This window comes from Osmia bicornis, chromosome 12 (assembly GCF_907164935.1).
Source record: "Osmia bicornis bicornis chromosome 12, iOsmBic2.1, whole genome shotgun sequence".
Classification (NCBI taxonomy): domain Eukaryota; kingdom Metazoa; phylum Arthropoda; class Insecta; order Hymenoptera; family Megachilidae; genus Osmia; species Osmia bicornis.
The window spans coordinates 4,303,376-4,323,446 of NC_060227.1; the positions used below are offsets into that span (position 1 = coordinate 4,303,376).

Sequence of the window (20,071 nt, forward strand, 5' to 3'; positions counted from 1 at the left end):
AAATTCAAAGTGGAATCGAATGGAGTCAGCGAAGTGGAACACGCATCGATCCTCGAAATTGTTTCGGATCAATCGCGATCGAACCGACTACCTTAGGGCCGTATCAACTAAAACGCTATAGTTCAAAACGAATACATATCACTAGTTATTATTAACGAGTCGCGATATAATTATAATGATGAAGAAAAAAAAGTATAGGGTAGGGGGCGGGATGAATAAACGTGAAACGACAACTAATTTATTACACGTTTACCACATCTTATATACATACAAAATTGATATATTGTATATACAAGATATATATGTATTATATAATATATATACACGTGCATATAAATATATATATATATATACAAAATCGGTGAATAGGATAAGGTTTTGCTAAGACAAAATCGCGTAAAATGTACAGCGACGTTGAACCGAAATAAAAAAAAAATGGGGGGGAATACTCTATCGACAAAGATCCAGACAGTATTTTAAAATGTCATAGATAGCTCTTAGTTCTCTACGTATTTAATGTATCTATTCCTACACGTACACTATACACCAAGCGCTACGATTGCTCATTAATTTTCATCTATGAGCAGCAATAAAACAAAACAGAACGTTCGTTCTGGAAAAAAAGTACATTTCTCGTCAATGTTCGTCGACGAAAAAATTGAGAAATTGAAATTCAAACTAAGGCGCGTACACAGCCATATACACAGAAAGATATATCGTTGTCGATGTCCTACAATTGTTAAAACGGAAACGGGGGCGTCGAAGTCTTTCTGTAGCCTCGACGCCCTACGTTTCCGCTCGTGTAATTCATATTTATTATTTTTTATAATAGCGTATACCGTGTATGTGTTTCCTGTCGTGATTACCCACGTTTCTCCTTACCTCGATAGATGTTTAAGAACGGAAGGGAGAAGAATGAAAGAAAGGGTGAAAAGGGGGAATCCTTTTTTTTTCGGTTTCTAATCAATGTTTCTTCTCCCTTCCTCTCCCTACTTATTAATTCCCTAATTATTGCGTTGTTACTCGGAACTCGTTAGGTCACGGTTAACGTCGTGAGTCCGATTGTTTAACTGCATATACGATCGTCGATCCAGCTCGTTGTCCTTAACCCTTTCACTATCAACCCTTAACTCTTCTTAATGTAAACTTGTTTCATCCACAATTCAAATTAAAAAGAGAAAAAAAAATTGAAAAAGATGTACTATGACTTTTGAAGGGAAAATCTTCAAAGAAAAAAAAAAAAGAATAGAAATGTATCTAATATTTTTTAAGGATTCAAAGTCGTTTGGTGAATTGTAATTTTTCGTCGTTTAAGGGTAGATTCTTTGAATGTTACCAATGTGTAGAATTAAGTATACGATTACAGGAGAAGAGTTAAGAAGATAAACTCGATTTCGAAATTTCTTCGGATAACTAATTAAGAAATGGAGGATTGAAAATGGTTGTGAAAGGGTTGATACGGTGACACGACGAACATTTAGAACCTTCATCGTTTCTAAGCACTCGAATCAGAGGAATTCGTGTCGTTGCTTCAATCGTCTTCGCTCATTTTTGTGTCCTGTGTGCCATTGCGAATTATTACGCCACTGTGATGGGTCATCCCTCATAGAAAAAATAATTTTTTTTTTCTATTATTGTCATTGTTTTCTAGTTTATTTCTAGTCATTTTTCTGAGGTGGGCTAGATCCCTTAGAAATTTGGAAAATCTGGAATTTTATAATTCTAGAATTCGAGGATGTTAAAACTTTCGAATGACGAAGGGGCCTAGTATATTTATTAGAACTCTTTAACTTTTCAATTCGTATAAGTGTCAATGGAGTAATAAAATCGATTATTCTTCGAAAAATTCTGATCACTTTCAGAAGCATAATTTCGAAAATTCCTCAGCAAGTTATGCCAATTATACGAATTGTTCAACGTAGAATATATTGATAATTGCGATAAGTTGTTTGCTTTTCTGTACATAGATTATAAGAGATATAATTTGTTGATGTATCGGTCACAAGTGGCGAGCACATAAAGCAATAAGTTTTGTCTCGCGTAGAACGAAACCGGAAGACATACTTGACTGATAGTAAATAGTTTTAAAGGCGAGCAAAAGTGTCGTAGAGATATCACCCTGTCTCCATTGCACCATTTATAAACCGTATTCCAAAGCGACTTACCAACGATGATTTATCAAACGCACGAATAAATATGTTTGATAAATGGATTAGAATTCTTGAGAATATGGTCGATATTTAACTTCCAACCATTCGAATCGAAGAAATGGAAACTTGAGTTAAATTCCATACAATTTTATTCTTATACAGTTATATTAACCAATATCATTTCTGATTATCTAACGAGAATTTCATTATCAATTGGAAATTAATTAATTATACCTGCGCTCAATTTGTCGCTAATCACAATCATTTGCTTCTCTATTAATTGAAACCAGATGTCGAAGACACACACCTTCTCGTCTGGTATTGAAACGCCAGCCTTTAATTTCAAGGAGGTATAATAAAATTAAATAGTATAATTGAATGAATAAATTAATTTTTTAAATGAAGCAAATGTATGCGTAACAAAAATGACCATATTCGATTGAATTTTTTGAAGATATTAAAAAGAGGAATACGGGATGGAGATAGGGTGGATGGAAACTAGAAGAAGTGTATTTAATTCAGCGTTAACCGCAGAGGGAATTTCGGCAAACCTTAGGTCCATCTTACCCCGAGCCCCGTGAGAAATTAAACATCGATACACGTATACGTCGCTGGCGCATCGTTGGGAAGAGATGTAATCGATTCCTCGCGACCTGATGCAGAGGTGCATCACTAAAAAAAAAAGCTAAAAAAAAGATGAAATAAAAAAGAAACACACAGTTTCACGCTTCGATCCATTGGAAAGACGTGTTCAGGCGTTACCGAGCTACACCGTGCGACTCTTTGTCGTGCTTACTGTACCCTAGAAATTTGATGAAGTTGTTTCAAAAGTTGTACAAGAGAGACACAGGTAGCTGTAAACTCATATTTCTGTTCACCTTGGCTCAACTGATCCAACTAACGTTTTGAAATATCCAACGAAAATTGTAAAAGTTAAAAGAAATTAATTAATACATAAGACATTCCAATTTTGTCTAAAAGGAAATGGAACTGAAAATATTTTGAAAAATGAAAAAAGGGAAGTTGGGACAGTTTAATTAAGGGGTGTAGAGCTATCAGAAGATTATTTTCTAATAATTACTCTTCTTCTTATAATTTAAACTTAATTGAAATCCAAAATGATGCTTTGTAAAAATAGCTACGTAACGAATGAACACGAATTTTTCTAAAAAGAAAAGTTCGCAGGAATTTTAATTACAATTAAAGCAATGTAACGATACACCAATTTGTCGTAGAAAATATTTCACAAATTTATCGCAAAACGAGAGCACAATAATGAATACTGGAAGGATCAACATGAATTCCGCTTATAATTAAAACTTTCGTTGCGTTGATATAATGAACGAGGATATTATTAGTTGGTGTCGCGTGATCGCACGTTTCTTTGATTCTGTCATAGGTGATACACGTTGATGTTACTTAGAACAACGGAATTCCGAAAGCAATAACGTTTGTACCCGTTTACGATCGCTCGAACGAGGCGTCGTCTAGTATCTTGTTAATTTATCGAATAGCGAAGGTGCCAGTTGATTATCGATTCAATGGCTACAGGTGTCCTCGATCGAATTAACGTGTCCCTACCTGTTCTATAACAATTCCATTACCGTGTTAAAAATCCAAAGGAATCGATGCTTATTAATATAAATACGTATTCCTAACAATTTTACCTTATTTCTTATTCAAAGAATCATTGTGCTAATCATAATTTAAATATTAATACCGTGTACTAATTAATTCATTATTTATTCCAATTAAGACTCAACGGTATGCAATTTAGGATGTTCCATTTCCGGGCTGCCCTATTTAAACAGTGAGAAATCATTCACTTTTGTTTCTCTCTGTTTTGCATCAAAGGCTAGTGTAAATAATCTCATAACGTTAGCTATGTGTACGTTCATGTATTTGCATATGTTCTTTTGTGTGGATGCAAGCATCTGCGGTCGCATAATCAGCTGTTTGCTCAGTCGCCTAAATGGGACACCCCGGAAGTAGAGCAGGGAATGTTCAATCATTTATATTTCGAAAACGAGGCGAATTATCAAAACAGTTTCCTTTTTTTCTTATAAAGAATTTATAATCTCCATAAAGTATACCTCGTTTAAAACTCTTTGTATAATTTTATTAAAAATCTTATTTTGAATCTAGAAAAAAAAAAATAAATATTGATTAACACAATGAAAACGAAAGAATTAAAATTGTTTCAAGCTGATTGGATAATGAATATTCATGACTGAATATTAACAAAAGAAAGAAGGAAAGATTCACGATTTACGATCTTTGCTCTGTCATCGATAAATCATCGTCGAAAATACGTTTTCCGGGAGTTTTTTAATAGACATTATGCAGTGTTGGTTTCTGCAAAGGAAACGCTTCGCGTAAATTCGCGAGCGACTCGTTTCAAGAGTAAGAATGAATAGAAAGAAAAAATATAATAAAGAACGAGACGCTCTCAAGACGATTACCAACGATTCGATGATTAGTCTTAATCCCTTTTGTACGTTTATATGCAGTTAAATGACGTGTACATAATTATGTAAATCAGTGTTGTGAGATTAATCCGATTGTAATACCTACACACGAATCCCATTAGCGGAAGGCATGTGCTTCGAATTATTATCCTTGAAATTTCGTGAGGTGATTAACACTTTGACTGCCATGTTGGTCATATATGACCGGCCACGATTTGTCCTGTGACGCCACGGTGGTCATTGGTGACCGGAGCGCTTCGACTATTTACAATTGTAAACAATGAATGAAAATTGACAGTTAGTGCATTCTGAATATGGCCGATATATAGAAAATACTTTAAAATAAAAAGTGCCTCATTGAACAATTAAAAATTTTTATTAGAACATCAGTAAAAGAAAATATTATAACAAGTCTAACAACATCTAACGGTGCACTTTGTTGAAACACTTTAAACACAAATGTGGCGTATCAACGCAATCTGGACAGTAGGTGGTCACCTTTCTGGTCCGATTTTTAGCAATTTTTGATCCTAACAGTTTGACATTTTTTTTATAACACTCTCTGCAAAACTTTCTTTCCAGGTACGCTTGCCCTTCTTTCTTCTGCATTTCGTGCCGCAATCTTCGTCGAGTAGGTGTATTTGACAGTGCTGGTGAATGGCGCTGTGTAAGGTGCATTGCGAGTGCCATTCTAAAGTCTGGTACCTTGATTTTTGTTCTCGTGGCGAGTTTATAGAGTATCAGCGCGTTTGAGACTGATGTATTCAATAATAACTCTAAAGCTAATTTTATGTACCACTTGAGGGTTCTTCTATGTGGTGTAGAATACGCTATCATTTGATCTGATACATCAACACCACATTTTCCTTTGTTGTAGTCTACAACTATTACTGGTTTATCACAAACATAGTTTTTTTTGCGGACCTCTACCATTTCGGCCGAATGTTTTGTCGAAAGCATAAAAATATCACGCTTGTCCTTCCACTTGAGGACCATAATCCCCTTCTTATTTTGCATAGCGATAAGCTCACCTCGTTTCAATTTTTTAAATTTGACGTCGACGGGTATTCCCTTTCTATCTTTTCTTAGGGTTCCTACTAAATGAGTGTTGCAGTCTATTAATTTTTCCGCTAAATTTATACTAGTGTACCAATTATCGGTGTAAATTGTGTGGCCTCTATGTAGAATATTGTGGCATATATTCATTACTATACTTGTGGGCGTTACGCATTGTTCATTTAAGTTTTTTCCCGAATATATTTGAAATTGGTATGTATAACCTTGGTCGGAACACATTTTGAAAACTTTGATGCCGTATTTGTGTCGTTTTTGCTTCAAGAATTGCCTGAATTTTATCCGTCCTCGGAAAGGTACCAAAGACTCATCGATGCATATGTTTTCGTCTAGATCATAGTATTTGGAAAAATTTTGATTTAGTATATCAACAAGTTGTCTGATCTTATACAATCTATCATTTATGTTTGCTGTTTGATTATTGCTGAAATGAAGGAATCGTAACAGCAACTCAAAACGATTTCTCGACATGACTGTTCTTGGAAATGATTGGCAATAGGTATTATTGGTACACCAATATGATTCGTATTTCGGTAACTTCACCAGGCCCATCCATATAAGTAGTCCGAAAAATCGTTTTATTTCATCTTTGTCGGTTGGTGTCCATTTATCTAGACGAGTCGATCTTCTATTTTGCATATATTGTTCAGCGTACCTATTGGTCTCATCAACAATTATTTGTAGAATTTCTTCCGTAAGAAAAGCAAAGTAAAAACTGTGTGGCTGATTATCCTCGATCTGTACAGCATTTCGGGTTTTTTCAAATGGAATTACACTTGCCGCTGTTTGTGTTATATTATTTGACCATTCGTTATCATCTATATTATGTTCATCTTCATTTTCTAAATCCAATTCATCCTCGGTATCCGATTCGATTCGGCGTCGCCTTATCGTGGGCGATATGTGAATTATTTCGTCTTCCGATACTTCATTTTGGGACGAGTCTTCCGATGAAGACTCCTCGGATACACTCGAAAAATATTCAGTGTTTGCATCCATAATTATGAGGGGTAATCTACGAACACTATTATAAACAAACCTTAGACAACAAATCGTAAATGCTGCTTTATAATCATATAACTGACGTTAGAAGTGTGCACATACCTTACTATTATATATAAAATGAGCAAATACTGTTTATCTTCTGCACGTTTCACCAATATATTTTTTCTATATTTTTTTGCTACACGTTTCGCCAATTGTGGACGTTTCGTTTACGACGAAATAAGAAATACGAAAGCTTGTTGAAATAAACGAAGGCCTGTTTTAATTTGTCTTTAGCAACTGTCACCATGGCGCCACGGTGGTCACCCGTGACCAACAGTCAGATAAACGCTTCATTGGGTAAAAATGTTGTCTTATATCATCAATTTATTTATATTTTGCCATTATATGTTTTAAATAATAAAAGAACTCCCATGGCGTCCTGAGCAAAACATGTGATTTCGGCGTGGCAGTCAAAGTGTTAAACGGTCCTTTCAAAACACTGTTTGCTTCGCTTTATGTCGTCGTTTTGTGATAGAGACTATTTTCATTATCCTTACTAATTAGCTTTTAAAACAGTTGAACGATTAAGAATACTATTTATAATTAACAAGCGTTAATTTATTGATTTTAATTTTATTGAAATGAATCACATTAGAATCTCTTATCTGATGAGGAAAAAAAAGTATTCTAAATTCGAATACTTTCATTTTTAATCATAGGTGCGCCTTTGATGGGCAACCAGTGGTACACGCGACACTCAAAGTATTAATTAGAATCATTATTTTTGTACAGAGCATTGTTAATTACCTACTTCTTTTTCTAGCTAAAAGACTGCAACAAAATCTATAGTCTTTCATAATTCGACGACATTAGGAAGAATTTGTTCATTATTTTACCTAATCACCCCATGCAAGATCCCTACTAACAAGAGTACTCAGTCTCAAATTTTTCTTTATTTAATTAAGCCATTTCAGGATAAATATCTTGGTGAAAAATACTCCTGTAAATTTCGTGAAACAGGCATCTGTACTTCTTCTCTTACAAAGTCGTATTATATCGTGATGCTGCATCAAATTCGATTGAACGAATATTTCGTCGATTTGCGCGTGCTCGGGAAATTTAAATAATAGGATATATAGATGAGCATGCGTTTATACTGCACCTCAAGTTCTTCATTATTTCCTCGGTAGAGGTCGTACAGATGCATATGCGTTAAGGCTGAAGTCTGAAATATTTTTCTTGTATCAGAATTATACAAATAGATGTAATAAAATAGTTGTTTAAGTTGCTTTTTACAATTTTCCTTTCTATTCTATTACATCACGAATGAATGTACAATTTGCAAATATATTCGTTCTGTAATTTGAAATTAAGAATGAACTGTAGGCTTCCATGAGAACAGGGTTAAGAATGAAGTTCATCTGTAATTCACATAATATTGGCGGTGAAATATTCAAAAAGACACTGGAATAGTTAACCTTAAATATAAAATCTCAACGTGTTTGAATGAAATGTCAAACATGAATGGGATTTCAGCGGTGCATGTTAAAAAATTAAGTAAATACCAGCAATTGATTTTGATGAAGTAAAAAAAAAAGACAAAAAGAATGTACTAAATTTTTTTTAGGTCATACTATTGATGAAATTCGAACAAGAGCCTTAGACAATATTATTTCAAAATTTGATCTTGGATTTAGCTGTGATTGCGATGCCGTTAAAAAAGAGCTAATAACAAAATTATTTAATTGGTTTTCGTTTGAAACTTTCTCAGCGACAGAGAAAGTTTTAGACTTATTAGTTCGTTTGCTAAAGGTATCTCTCAATCGTTTGAAATATGTTAATAATTATTTTAATAATCATTAATTATAACATATTTCATAAGACAGGTGATAGAAGTTACTTAAATGCATTTGGTAAATTAAGATTTCAAAATGAACTGCATGAATTAAGAAGGAAATTGGGTTCAGAATGGTATCAGAAATTAAATGAAATTGAAGAAATTATTCTTAATTCAGGTAGATTGCAAACATCCTTAAATAATGAACATGCAGAGGTTTGTAACATTTCAATGATAAAAATTATTCGATAGATGTTGAAGAAGAAATGAAATAATTTGATAATTTTTTTTTAAGAACAACTCATTAAAAATGGGGTTCATTGATTATGATAAACATAGAACCCGTATAAAAGATTATGGAGATAATGGAAATGAAACAGATAATATTGGGAATCACAATATTTCCTCTGTCTTAGATAAGCGAGTATTTTATGTATCTTTGTTATTGGATCCTATAATAATTACTATAATTACAAATAAATGATTTACAGTACAGTACCATTTGATTTAACCATGGAATGTGGAGATGGTACACCAGTGTCTAAGACTACAGAAGGTGGTATCAAGTGGTTAGTATTACCATGGCAACCTTTAGTCACTTCAGACAGAGGTGTCTTAGCAGCAGTTGAAGAAGCCTTAAATAACAGTTTAGATACGAATCTTATATTACATACCTGTCAATTTATTACAAATGTAATGATGCAAGATTTTCCAGCAGAAGTGTTCCTTCAGAGACCAGCAATAATACTTGTAAATATTTAAAAATTTACAATTATTAATATGTTTTTGATACTTGATGGTATAAAATTTGATTTCAGATATTGCACAGTCTCTTAGAATCTAGTACAGATGCTTCAAATGTTAATCTCAGAATTGTTACACCAATGGTGTTAAAGACCCTGCATAAACTAACAAGATCTTTGAGATTGAGAATTTACTATTACTGTGAACCATGTATTGCAAATAAAAAACAAAAGGTAAATACATATGATATAAACTAATACTATGTAATATGTTAATAAAAATAATATTTTTCAGTTGCTAGCAGGGAAATTAGGCAATAGTGCTTACCCTTCTTCAGAAACTAGAGACAGTCCTGATGGAGGATTTCCAGAAGCAAATTACCAAGCATATCAATCTACGGTACATATTCATTTACACATTAGTAAGATTACTTACAATGACTAATGCCTTTTCTTCTACTTAGGGTACAAGTGAAAGAAGTCAAAGTGTGTCAGAAAACATTGATGATTCGATTTTACAATTGCAACAAATGTTTATACCAACATTTTGTATTGAATCTTTAAAACATGTTATTTCACAACTAAGTATTCCTATTAACACGACACTTCCGCTAAGAAATATTAAATACGTGATCGATCTGACATATGAGCTGGTACAATTACTTATTATCAGTGTCATGCCAAACATTTGGCTTTGTAATGATGACATGGCTTTAAAAATAACTGAAGATATGAAAGCATTATTTGGCATCTTGGGAGATGTGATAGAATATTTTGGAAACTATAGCACCATTGATCATTTTAGAATAACATATCTACATCTCGTAACCGTTGCAATGAAGCTGTTAAGTAACATTGTCCCTTTGGAAATAGCAGATGCTATATTTCCTAAATCTCTTAAGACATCTATGTGTGTAGCTATAATGGATGCTCCTATTTATTTATTATATCCAAGATTACATTCTATATTACAAGAATATTGCCGCGTAAGTAACTTCTAATTTCTCCAAGCTAATATCATAGTTATATCTAACATTTCTAAATTTGTTATTGTTTATAGCAATTCCAAGGCATCGATGAAGTTGCATATATTAAACTCTTCGACGATACGAGAGTGGTAGCGAAATCAATGCAAGCAGCTATATCCATAATAAAGAATATGTCTAGTTTATCTCATTCGGAAGTGTTGCAAACGTTATACGCTTCGAAATTAAGTTTATCTTATCACAAAAATTTTAGTATTATAAAAAAGACTATCAGATTTTTACAAAATATATATAGGTATATTTTTCATTGTATAGATTTTTAGATATTTTAAATAGAATTCAGTATTAAGATGCAATTTCTTTTTAATATTCAAGGTATTCTCTAAATAACGAAGACCGTGCGTTAGCTACAAAATTAATATTGAGCTTATTGGCGAACGCAGATTCAGACATACAGTATGCAACGTATTTTGAGTGCCATACTTTAGTTAAAAGTATTCTCGGAGTAGAGTACAATAGAGAGAGATTGTCTTGTGAAAGCTTAACATTTTTGTTTGAATCATCTGTTTTAACTGAAATAATCTCTCATGGTGTAACAAATGAAGACCAGAGGGTAAGTTAACATTTTGTAAATAATATTAAGAATTTATACGTCGATTATTTAGAAGCTATTTCTCTTTTTATTAGATACAGGAAATGGCAGAAGAAATATTAGTTTATATACTGAAAGGAAGAGTGCAAATGGGAGAAGATGGATGGCTAAAGTCATTAGAAGCTCTCGCACCAGTACTACCCCTTTTACAGTGTCATACTAATTCAACTACAACTTTAGGTCAATGCATAACAAAAATTTTTGATCCCGATGTTTCTTCTAGCATACAGTTACCCTATATTGAGGTAGTATAAATTTAATTAATGAGCATTAAATATTGTAGACAACTAAAAATTTTAATTTAACAGGTCTTAAAAGGTAATTTAAGATTTCTATTTTCACCGGATAACGATATTAGAGAGGAAGCAGTTTGTCGGCTGATTTGGCTTCTTGGAAAAGAGAAAGATTCGATTCAGAAATTACCAAGATTATCTTCTTTACACGGTTTACCTCTTAGTTCGCTTTGTATATCTGAACGACAAAGTGTTCTTAAAAAATCTGAAGGCAATTATCAGGTTACATGTTTTTATATACATACAAACTACAGTATCCATAACTGTTTTCAACATTGATTAAAATATTTCGTAACGTATTTCTTTTACAGAGAAGTAACTTATTATCTGTACTTGAAATGTTAAATGAACCAAATGTCGATCCGAAGATACGAAAATCGGCATTAGTTCAAATCAGTGTTATGCTATCAGATTCTTCTTTGCATAAATTGTTTATCACTGAAAATGGATTATCTTTAATATTAAACGTGTTTGATAGTGCTTTGGTAAATATCATCGTATAAAGTTTTGTTATAATTATATTAAAGGTATTTCATTAACAGTTATTGTTAATCTTTAGATCGAAAAGGATTATATCAATTACCCGGATTCTGTAATTCCCATAATTACTATATTGAAACTATTAGCCTCTACTGAATCCTCTATACGGCAAGATCTATCTACTCGTATAAATGTTTTCTCAAATATAATAAGAAGTGTGTATCGAAATCTTAAAACTAATTAATAATTATTTATTACAAATTTTCATTTAAAATAAATATTCCTTAGGTTTATTTTTATTTCCTAACAACGAATCTGTTAAGACTGATGGTTCGCAACTTCTTTGTTTATTGCTTTATAATGAATATATCATGCGACTAAGTGAAAAATATGCAGAGAACTATAATCACTTAAATATTTCTTTGCCGTACCTTATTGTATCCAAAATGAAATTACCATTTCTTTGTAAATTTCATTGGAAAATAAGTATGCACAGGCGCTCGGATATATCTGGTAAATGAAGTTACTTAAACGTTATTATTACTCTTACGAAATATATTAACAATTTTTCTATGTTCCTTAGTTCTTCATGGTTCCAATCCACTAGCATTGACATTTATTAAAGAGTATTGGCTATGGGAATGGAATGATGGTTTAAATGTACTTTGGAAAAATTGGGATGACCTTATTGATTCTGATATATCGGAAAAATTGAAAATTCAAGAAAGTGAATTCTTAATTTTACGTTTTAGTTATCCTTTTTATTACTGTCAGCAACAATTATACAACATACAAAATTCAACTACCCATGAATCAGTTCTATGTGCGCTTGATTATCTTACAATGTAATTATCGCTAATAATATTTTTAATAGTATTGTAGCTTGTATTTTCAGTTTAATGTAATTTTTTCAGGTATTTAAAATTATACAAAATGCATCAATATGAAAATCTGAAGGATATAAGCTTGTTACCTTGGGAACAAACGTTTGAGCGATTTTTAATTTCACAGCCGGCAAGTAAAGAAGACTGTGATTTATTTGTTGAAGTTTTAAATTTTCTACAAATCTACGTCAACATCACCAAGAACGGTAACTTTTAATCACTCATGTAAGGAAAATAATTCATAAATTATAAAATATATACATTTATGCCTTTACATCAGGAAAGTGTAAGTGGACTAACAAAATAATGAGGAATATAACTAAAACATTAGCAGAATTATTTAAAAATTCGGAATTAGATAATCAAGACATACATCAGTCTATATTAAAATTAGCTCGAACCTGTTCAGCGGTTGAAAAAGGTGAACAGTCTGATGATGAGAATGAAAATGTTCGGCTTCATTTTATTGAACTTATTGTCTCTACTTTATGTTTCGGAGACCAACAGCATTTTTACAATTTAGGTAAATTAACTGTTTTTCCATTATATTATAAAACTTCTTCTTTTAAATTAAATTGGTTGACATTTTCGTTTATTACAGCTTACCTCGATTGGTTGTTAACATGCTTAACATATTTAATTGGAAAATGCCACTGGGCTAATTATAAAACTTTATTAATAACATTAGGTAACACATTAATAGAACTGATTATATCTTTTCATGGTGCTGGAACTGTTAGTTTCATGGGTTTATCTATAACTAGAAATTCTATAATATGCCTTAACCATTTATTATATCAGATGCAAATGAATTTTAATAAGAATGTAAGTATTATATATTGAAATATATTCATTTATAATGGCGTATTTAATTATTATTACACATTTTTCTTAGGCTTTTGTTGTATTTTGGTACGAAGAAGGTCGTACCTTAAGTTGGTTGCCCATGTTATGGCAAAATCGAGATCCTTTAGTTCGTGCATCCGCTTTACAATTGTTAGCTGGTTTAATAAATAATTTACATACAGCTGCTCAGCTTTTGAACACTATTGCGCTGGCGCCAAGCGAATTATGTCAAACATTACTTCAATATATTGCTAGTAGGGAAGAATCATGTATAGTTAGAGAACAAGCTTGTTTTGCATTCAGCAATTTAGTGAAAAATTGCAATTCCGTAACTTTTCAATATGTAAGTAAACATTAAATATTATTTTTACTTCAGTAAGAAATATTTTTAAATAAAATTTCAGGTGAACTCTTTGCAAGCAAATGCTATTTTAATTTATATGGAACAAAGTAACACTTACTATGAGATCACCGTGTTGTGTTCTAATATTTTTATGTTTACTACTTTGGACTATGACCATACGGATAGTCGGGAACAGGAAAATGGAAAAGCCCCATCTATTCATAGTTTACAGTCTGGTAGTACATCTTTAGTACCGCGTACAATTTCATACCTGTATAATTGCCAGGATGAATTACAACCCTGTATGTATACCTTTCATTTCTCACTTATTATCAAGATTAACTATTTTCTTAAAAACTCGAAGACAATATAATATTATTGTAACAATTAATTATGTATAGTTTCAGCAAGGGCATCAGAAATCACAGACCTTGATAACTGTCTGCAAGTGGTAGCAACACCATCACTGATAACAGCTATTTGTAGATTGTTAAATAATTTGATTTTTGTAGGAAAACAAGAAGTAGTTCATCAAATTTATGAACATTCTATAGATAAATATTTATTTGGGTAAGTTAGAAAAAAGCGATACAGATTTTTTTTTAAATTAATGATCTACAATTTTAGATGTATCAATGAAATTCCTAAAAATGTCGAGAGTAAAAAGAACGTGACTCATTATTGCGACATTTTGGAAATGTATATTAGTGTTTTCACGGTTTTAACAAATTGTATCATACATAGTAACGAATATACTGTTGTTGTTAATTTTTCTCCTGAGTCGTTGTACACCGTGTTCTCCTTTTTGAATACGGATCTATATCGTAAGTTGAAAGCTGAAATATACTATAATGATATTATTATACATCAAGTTATAATAATTTAATTTTTACAGTTTCTGATACAGCACAATTGGTCTCTTTACGAGACCGACTATGGACTGAGATTTTCAATTTTATAGCTATATTATCGCTAACAGAAATTCAGCACTTTGAATCGATACAAACAGCTTTAGAATTATGCACTCCGGAAGTTGTACTTTCATCTATTTGTCTGGCAATGAGAGGTTCCAATGCAGAACTTCGCATAAGCGCTATTGGATGTCTTGCGTTTCTTCTGTCGCTAGAAATTCAGAAAGATTCTTTAGGGAAAAGTAATATTTCATTGCAAACGGTCATAGATACTACTTTCACATCTTCATCGAATGACTATAGAAATAGTTTAAGAGAAATTATATCAGATATTAATAAACTGTCGTTGAGAAGTGCAAGTGTGCATTCAAGAAAACCAAATGAGAACAATAATATTTTGATAAGTTATGATAAAGTAGTAGAGGGTGAAATCGAGAGAAATGAAATCGCAATAGGAGAAGAATTCTGCGGTATCTTATTGCATTTATTTATTGCGCATAACTACAACAGATCCAAGAAAAACCGGAAATTAAATGAAGACAAAGATTTAATTACAAGTGCACTTACTAATTTACTGTGTATATCAAACACGGCTAAGGGAATCGCTTTGGAGGAAAATTTACCTGAAACAGCTTTAATGATATTAAAAGAATTCTATGTTAGATTAAATATGCATCCTTTTGAACTGTTTAAGAATCAAATGGACCGCGACAAAAAGGTGTGTATGGAAATAATTCAGTTTAGATATATAATTTAAATTGACGTCGTTTTGGTCGTCTGCTATGAATTCTGGACTTTCCAATTATAATTATTGGATAATTATTGGATTTTCCAGTTATAATTATTCAGAAATTATACAATGTTAATCATACGGAATTTCCAGCATCGTTCTTACATGAAGCAAAGTTACCTTGTTTGCTTTTTTTACAGATTCATCCGCTGTTACATGATGTAAATGGTATCTTCACGTTGTTAATGAATTTTATGTACGGTAGCGTTGAAGTTAAAGAAGTTTTATCGAAAGCTGGATTAGCGGATGTGATGCATAAATTGTGGGCTTGGATTGCGTTAAGCAAAATTGTCTCTACCACTGCTTTAAAGTTGCTTGCAACTTATACTACGAAATGTTCTATAGGTATCATTAAAATTTTATTAGTTAACTTTAAACTTCTATATCATGTATTATGTTTAATAAATTGTTTAACTTCTGTTGGATGTGTTTTAGCGGCACAGTCGTTAACATTAACAACCACCCTACCAGGAACGGGACTCAGAAGAACTCCAAATACTCTCGCTTTAATACATGTCATTATACAATTAGTCTGTAAGGAGATAGATAAAGCTGGACAAATGTTTGACAATCACAAGTTACATTTTGCGTTTCACATTTTGCGAAATGCTGTGCATGTTCACGAATGTAGAGTTTCAATTTCGAAGGTACGCTTTTTTTTTTTTAATCAAATATAATTTCAAGATAATATTTACTTGCTAAATAAAATCCCGTAGAGCAATCTCCTCCAATTTTTTACAAAAATACATCCGGTCACTACAAAGAGAACAAAACCATGGCCATTAGTTGAATTATACTGTTTAGAATTTTTAATTGATTTCACATATTATCAAGAGGGTCAATTATGCGTACCTAAGGTAAGTGAAATATAGTTTTGTAAATTTCTAAATTCATACACTTGGGAATTAGATATTACATCATTGTAAAATTGAGAATACTCAAATGTAGCTGTTATAGATTAATAGTTTCGGCATTTTTTAGACTGTTGACGGTCTGGATGTTTTATTACAACTAGCAAAATGTTCATCACCGTCCAGCAGAATTCTTGCAATTTCTATATTGCGTAACTTGGCATTCAATATGGCCAATCGACCACGATTACTTAGTTCAGGTAAACCGATTTAATATTGTATTATACATATAAATAATTCTAACGCTGTTTAAATGTTCCAGTGGACTTCATCAACGTTGTACATGATATATTTAAGAATGGATCTATGAGCGAAATTAAGATTGCAGGTTCTATGTTGTGGTCTTTAATAGCGAATAATCAGAAAGGAAAGTTAATTGCAAGAAGCGCTGGTTTTTCACAGAGTATTCAAGAAGCTTTAGGCAGGCTCACGTTATTAACTGTGGATGACAGAAAAGAGGAACAAGAATTAGTTAAAATGTTGCAATATGTATTAAGAATTCTCAGTCCAGTAGATATGAAAAATGATTAAGTAAATCAGACGAATCAAGTAAAATAATATAATTGTACATACAAATAGATTTTAGTAGTTTAATACATCAACATTAAGATTTGTAATATTTTTTTTTATACTAAATGAAATATTATACGAAATGTAAATGAGATAATGGTCTCACAAATATACATATATATTTTTATAAATATCGAATAAGATATTTTTAAAAATATTTTATAATAAAAGTCGTTTAATATATTGTAATTAAAAATAGTATTTATTACGTTTAGTTTTGATTGAATGCTGACTGAGTTCAATTAAATGTAATTTTGTACTATAAATTTTTAGCAATATCTTAGGTATGTACACAGAAGTAAAAGAAAAAAATATATATATCACATGATTTCGTGTGCTCATAGATACTTTATTTTACATATTTTTTTGCAGATTTCTTAGGATTGTGTAAAATTACCATCACAGAAATCGATTATGAATACAAGAATAATATAAAAATGTCTTAATAGCTAAATGAATAATCAATTATGCGTTGCTAGGAATTTGTCAAGCAATTACATCAATCTTCTTAAAGTAAGCCTATTATTACATTAATTGCAAAAATGTACGTATAATTTACATTAAGTACTTCAATTTCCATCGAATCAGAACGCATTATGTTGTTTTTGCAGATACAAGCTATACACTGAAATTTAATAAAACATCAGTAATGAAGGAAAAAATACCTCGTAAGTAACAAAATATAGAATCTTCTTTGGTAAAAATATTTATTAAATTTTAATTTATATAAATTCGAATATTATTATGCAGTTAACGTTACAAAAAGGAATATATTCTTTAATCTGTTAGTCAAAGTATTTCCTAATTCTCAGTTTTATAGTTTTGACATTTTTTCCTATTTCAGATTGCGAATAAGTTTTCCTGTTACAGAAGAACAACAGGAAAAAATGGTAATGATATTCTTGAGTAGAAATTTATTAAAAGAGTTTTAACCTTATGCATTCCATCAATTATGAAACTTCAACTGTTGAGTAATACCAAAGACAAATAGGTGTAATGATCCAATATCTATGTATAAATTACGATTTTTTGCACCTACTTACGCGCGTCACTAACCGCAAGAAGAGGAAAAATTATAAACGAAGAGTAGATGACAAATGAGACAAATAATACCGTAGTATGATCAAAAGATTTTTAAGTACTATTTACTAAGCAAAGAATCATACTATCGTGGAAATGAAGTTTGAAAATTCCAAGCATTCAATAGAGATAAGAAAGGGAAGAATCGAAACAAAAGTGGATGAGTTGTTCATTCGGTTCTAATTAGTATTCAGTGAATGATCGATTTGCTGTTTGTTAATTGCCCATTATTCCATAACGTGGGTGGGCCGCGTCGTATGAGACGGTCCTCTTCGCTAGCAAATCATATACGTGTAATTGTTTAAATAATCTTTTAAAAATGATTAAGGTTCATAAAACAATAAAAATCACCTGACTAACAGTAAGAAATTTTTATTAAGAAACTACAATATTCTACATTCTACATCTTCCTAAATTAATTACATTGGCGATACTCCCACTCCCATACCGTGCTATTGTTTCAGAAGTGAGAAACGATTAGCAGAGAGGTAGTTTCGAGGCTCGCTGCGTTCTCCCACCATCTTCTAACCTGCGCGTCTTATTGTTACTTATGGACTCTCGTGACGGCAAGTATTCTCCTGGTAATAGGATAGCAGAATGTGCAAAGAGGTGGCACAATTTTTGGGTTGATATGGTGGATATGGTGCAGGTGCATTATATACCTCTTAGCACATCTGCCTTTTTCCTGCTCCCCTGTTAGAAATAGTTAATTCCGATCCTATCCGCTAGATGGCGATATACTAATAAATTACCGACTATTGTTAAATAATGCTGTTTCAATTATGTTTCATCCGTAGAACTGACAAGGAAGGTATCTGTGTCCCTACCTGATTTCAATATTCTTTTATTATATTATAATAAACGGAAAAATAAGCTACTTACATGTGTTTTTTATATTTTTAGGGGGCTGAACGACCCTTCAAAGCTAGAGGTATCGCGTCCAAGTTAATTGTTTCACATATAACAACATAACCTTTTGGAACAAAAACAATTGCAAAAGGAATGAAAAACACCCCAAGAAATAATTACAATTATATAAAAATTCTCCTAATGAGGTATAAATTAAAATAATAAAATCTAAAAAAAGATACATATTATGCACTAATAGAAAAATAAATTGATATGCTTTTATAGGAAATCACCCCAATCTATTCTGAACCACAGCAGAAGGCAATTCAGTGTACCAAGTAATATTCTCCTTCAAGTTTTCAAAGGTCATGAATATTTTACACAAAAGAATTTATTTAATGAGTCTTATAACCAGGTAATACATTCAGATCATCTATGTAACATTAGAGCTGAAAGAGTATCACTTCAACTAGAAGTGAAAAATTCTATATACATATATCAGTTTCTCTTAATTGTTGGTAAGCGTTTTAATTGTTGAAAAGAAGGAAGAAACCGCAATTATAATGAAATTTGACACGGAATCGCTCGTGTACCCATGTGTAAGAGCGGATTTAATGAAAGCTGGTGCTGGCGCGGTTGGTATTGTGTTCCAGCGCGGCCGGTCACGTGACTACCAGATGGATTTGCGTCAATGGTGACCTCCGCGTTCGCGTATCTGCCCTCCCTTACCCCGCCGTTTCGCATATCCCATGGGCCCCGTCCAGAGACCCGTGGGACCAGCCTGTACGAATATCGGAGATGAGGTAAGAAAGCTTACCATGGAGGGAAACTAAATCCGTAAGAACTAAATTGAGAGGACCATAAAAAGAAATTACAAAGAAACTTAGATTCTTGTTTTTATTAGAACTTATAGTACTTTAACTGTGAAATAACAGTTATGGTGTATCAACTTGAAATTTATAAATTAGGAAACATGATTTTGAGGGTGGTACCACTTTGTTTTTTCTTTTCTTCTTGAACATCTTCTTGGTGAAGGAAAGGTATATGTATACATTTTTTCGTGACAAAACAGACCGAAAATTCCTGTATAATTTCGACATATATTTGATTGGAAGTTGGATATAATATGATGACGCGTTCTTATTAAGTTGTACCTATTTTGGGATGTATGAAGTCTGTTATAATTTAATGACAGAAAAGTATCAGAAAATGACACT

General features: G+C 32.0%; 3 protein-coding genes across 7 annotated transcripts in view; 2 read left to right on the forward strand and 1 right to left on the reverse strand.

Annotated features, from left to right (window-relative positions):
- Positions 1-17,806, forward strand: part of LOC114871344 (rotatin) — a 32,301-nt gene extending 14,495 nt beyond the window's left edge. The window contains exons 1-32 of one of the 5 annotated variants that reach the window (XM_029177118.2): positions 7,161-8,236; positions 8,307-8,491; positions 8,562-8,732; positions 8,812-8,936; positions 9,008-9,266; positions 9,335-9,493; positions 9,555-9,659; positions 9,724-10,245; positions 10,320-10,540; positions 10,621-10,858; positions 10,933-11,142; positions 11,206-11,412; positions 11,502-11,675; positions 11,750-11,885; positions 11,959-12,183; positions 12,254-12,515; positions 12,585-12,760; positions 12,835-13,077; positions 13,156-13,379; positions 13,450-13,743; positions 13,805-14,045; positions 14,145-14,313; positions 14,371-14,567; positions 14,639-15,372; positions 15,585-15,789; positions 15,880-16,091; positions 16,161-16,301; positions 16,426-16,555; positions 16,618-17,209; positions 17,298-17,438; positions 17,514-17,593; positions 17,770-17,806. In XM_029177118.2, the coding sequence (XP_029032951.2) occupies positions 8,191-8,236; positions 8,307-8,491; positions 8,562-8,732; positions 8,812-8,936; positions 9,008-9,266; positions 9,335-9,493; positions 9,555-9,659; positions 9,724-10,245; positions 10,320-10,540; positions 10,621-10,858; positions 10,933-11,142; positions 11,206-11,412; positions 11,502-11,675; positions 11,750-11,885; positions 11,959-12,183; positions 12,254-12,515; positions 12,585-12,760; positions 12,835-13,077; positions 13,156-13,379; positions 13,450-13,743; positions 13,805-14,045; positions 14,145-14,313; positions 14,371-14,567; positions 14,639-15,372; positions 15,585-15,789; positions 15,880-16,091; positions 16,161-16,301; positions 16,426-16,555; positions 16,618-16,886 (6,480 nt within the window). In that variant the 5' untranslated portion in view covers positions 7,161-8,190 and the 3' untranslated portion in view covers positions 16,887-17,209; positions 17,298-17,438; positions 17,514-17,593; positions 17,770-17,806. Of the gene's footprint in view, positions 1-7,160; positions 8,237-8,306; positions 8,492-8,561; positions 8,733-8,811; positions 8,937-9,007; positions 9,267-9,334; positions 9,494-9,554; positions 9,660-9,723; positions 10,246-10,319; positions 10,541-10,620; positions 10,859-10,932; positions 11,143-11,205; positions 11,413-11,501; positions 11,676-11,749; positions 11,886-11,958; positions 12,184-12,253; positions 12,516-12,584; positions 12,761-12,834; positions 13,078-13,155; positions 13,380-13,449; positions 13,744-13,804; positions 14,046-14,144; positions 14,314-14,370; positions 14,568-14,638; positions 15,373-15,584; positions 15,790-15,879; positions 16,092-16,160; positions 16,302-16,425; positions 16,556-16,617; positions 17,210-17,297; positions 17,439-17,513; positions 17,594-17,769 lie in introns of those variants that run through there. The other 4 variants (XM_029177117.2, XM_046288113.1, XM_029177120.2 and 1 more) reach the window with 4 other exon arrangements.
- On the reverse strand, positions 4,789-7,162 carry LOC123988352 (piggyBac transposable element-derived protein 4-like). Its single transcript, XM_046288114.1, has 2 exons — positions 6,797-7,162; positions 4,789-6,716 (listed from the first exon to the last, which is right to left on the reverse strand). Exon 2 carries the CDS (start codon positions 6,689-6,691, stop codon positions 5,042-5,044), a length of 1,650 nt encoding a protein of 549 aa, XP_046144070.1. The 5' UTR covers positions 6,692-6,716; positions 6,797-7,162; the 3' UTR covers positions 4,789-5,041.
- A 933-nt stretch (positions 17,807-18,739) lies between the features above and the next one.
- The window catches only part of LOC114871346 (inositol-trisphosphate 3-kinase homolog), a 29,778-nt gene continuing 28,446 nt past the window's right edge, over positions 18,740-20,071 (forward strand). Inside the window, exons 1-3 of the mRNA XM_029177126.2 lie at positions 18,740-18,816; positions 18,909-19,060; positions 19,140-19,219. Of these exons, the coding sequence (XP_029032959.1) occupies positions 19,008-19,060; positions 19,140-19,219 (133 nt within the window). The 5' untranslated portion in view covers positions 18,740-18,816; positions 18,909-19,007. The remainder of the gene's footprint in view (positions 18,817-18,908; positions 19,061-19,139; positions 19,220-20,071) is intronic.

What these genes read in the sequence shown, in the direction of transcription:
- LOC123988352 (XM_046288114.1), bottom strand. Translation starts at nt 6,691, where the DNA reads ATGGATGCAAACACTGAATATTTTTCGAGTGTATCCGAGGAGTCTTCA.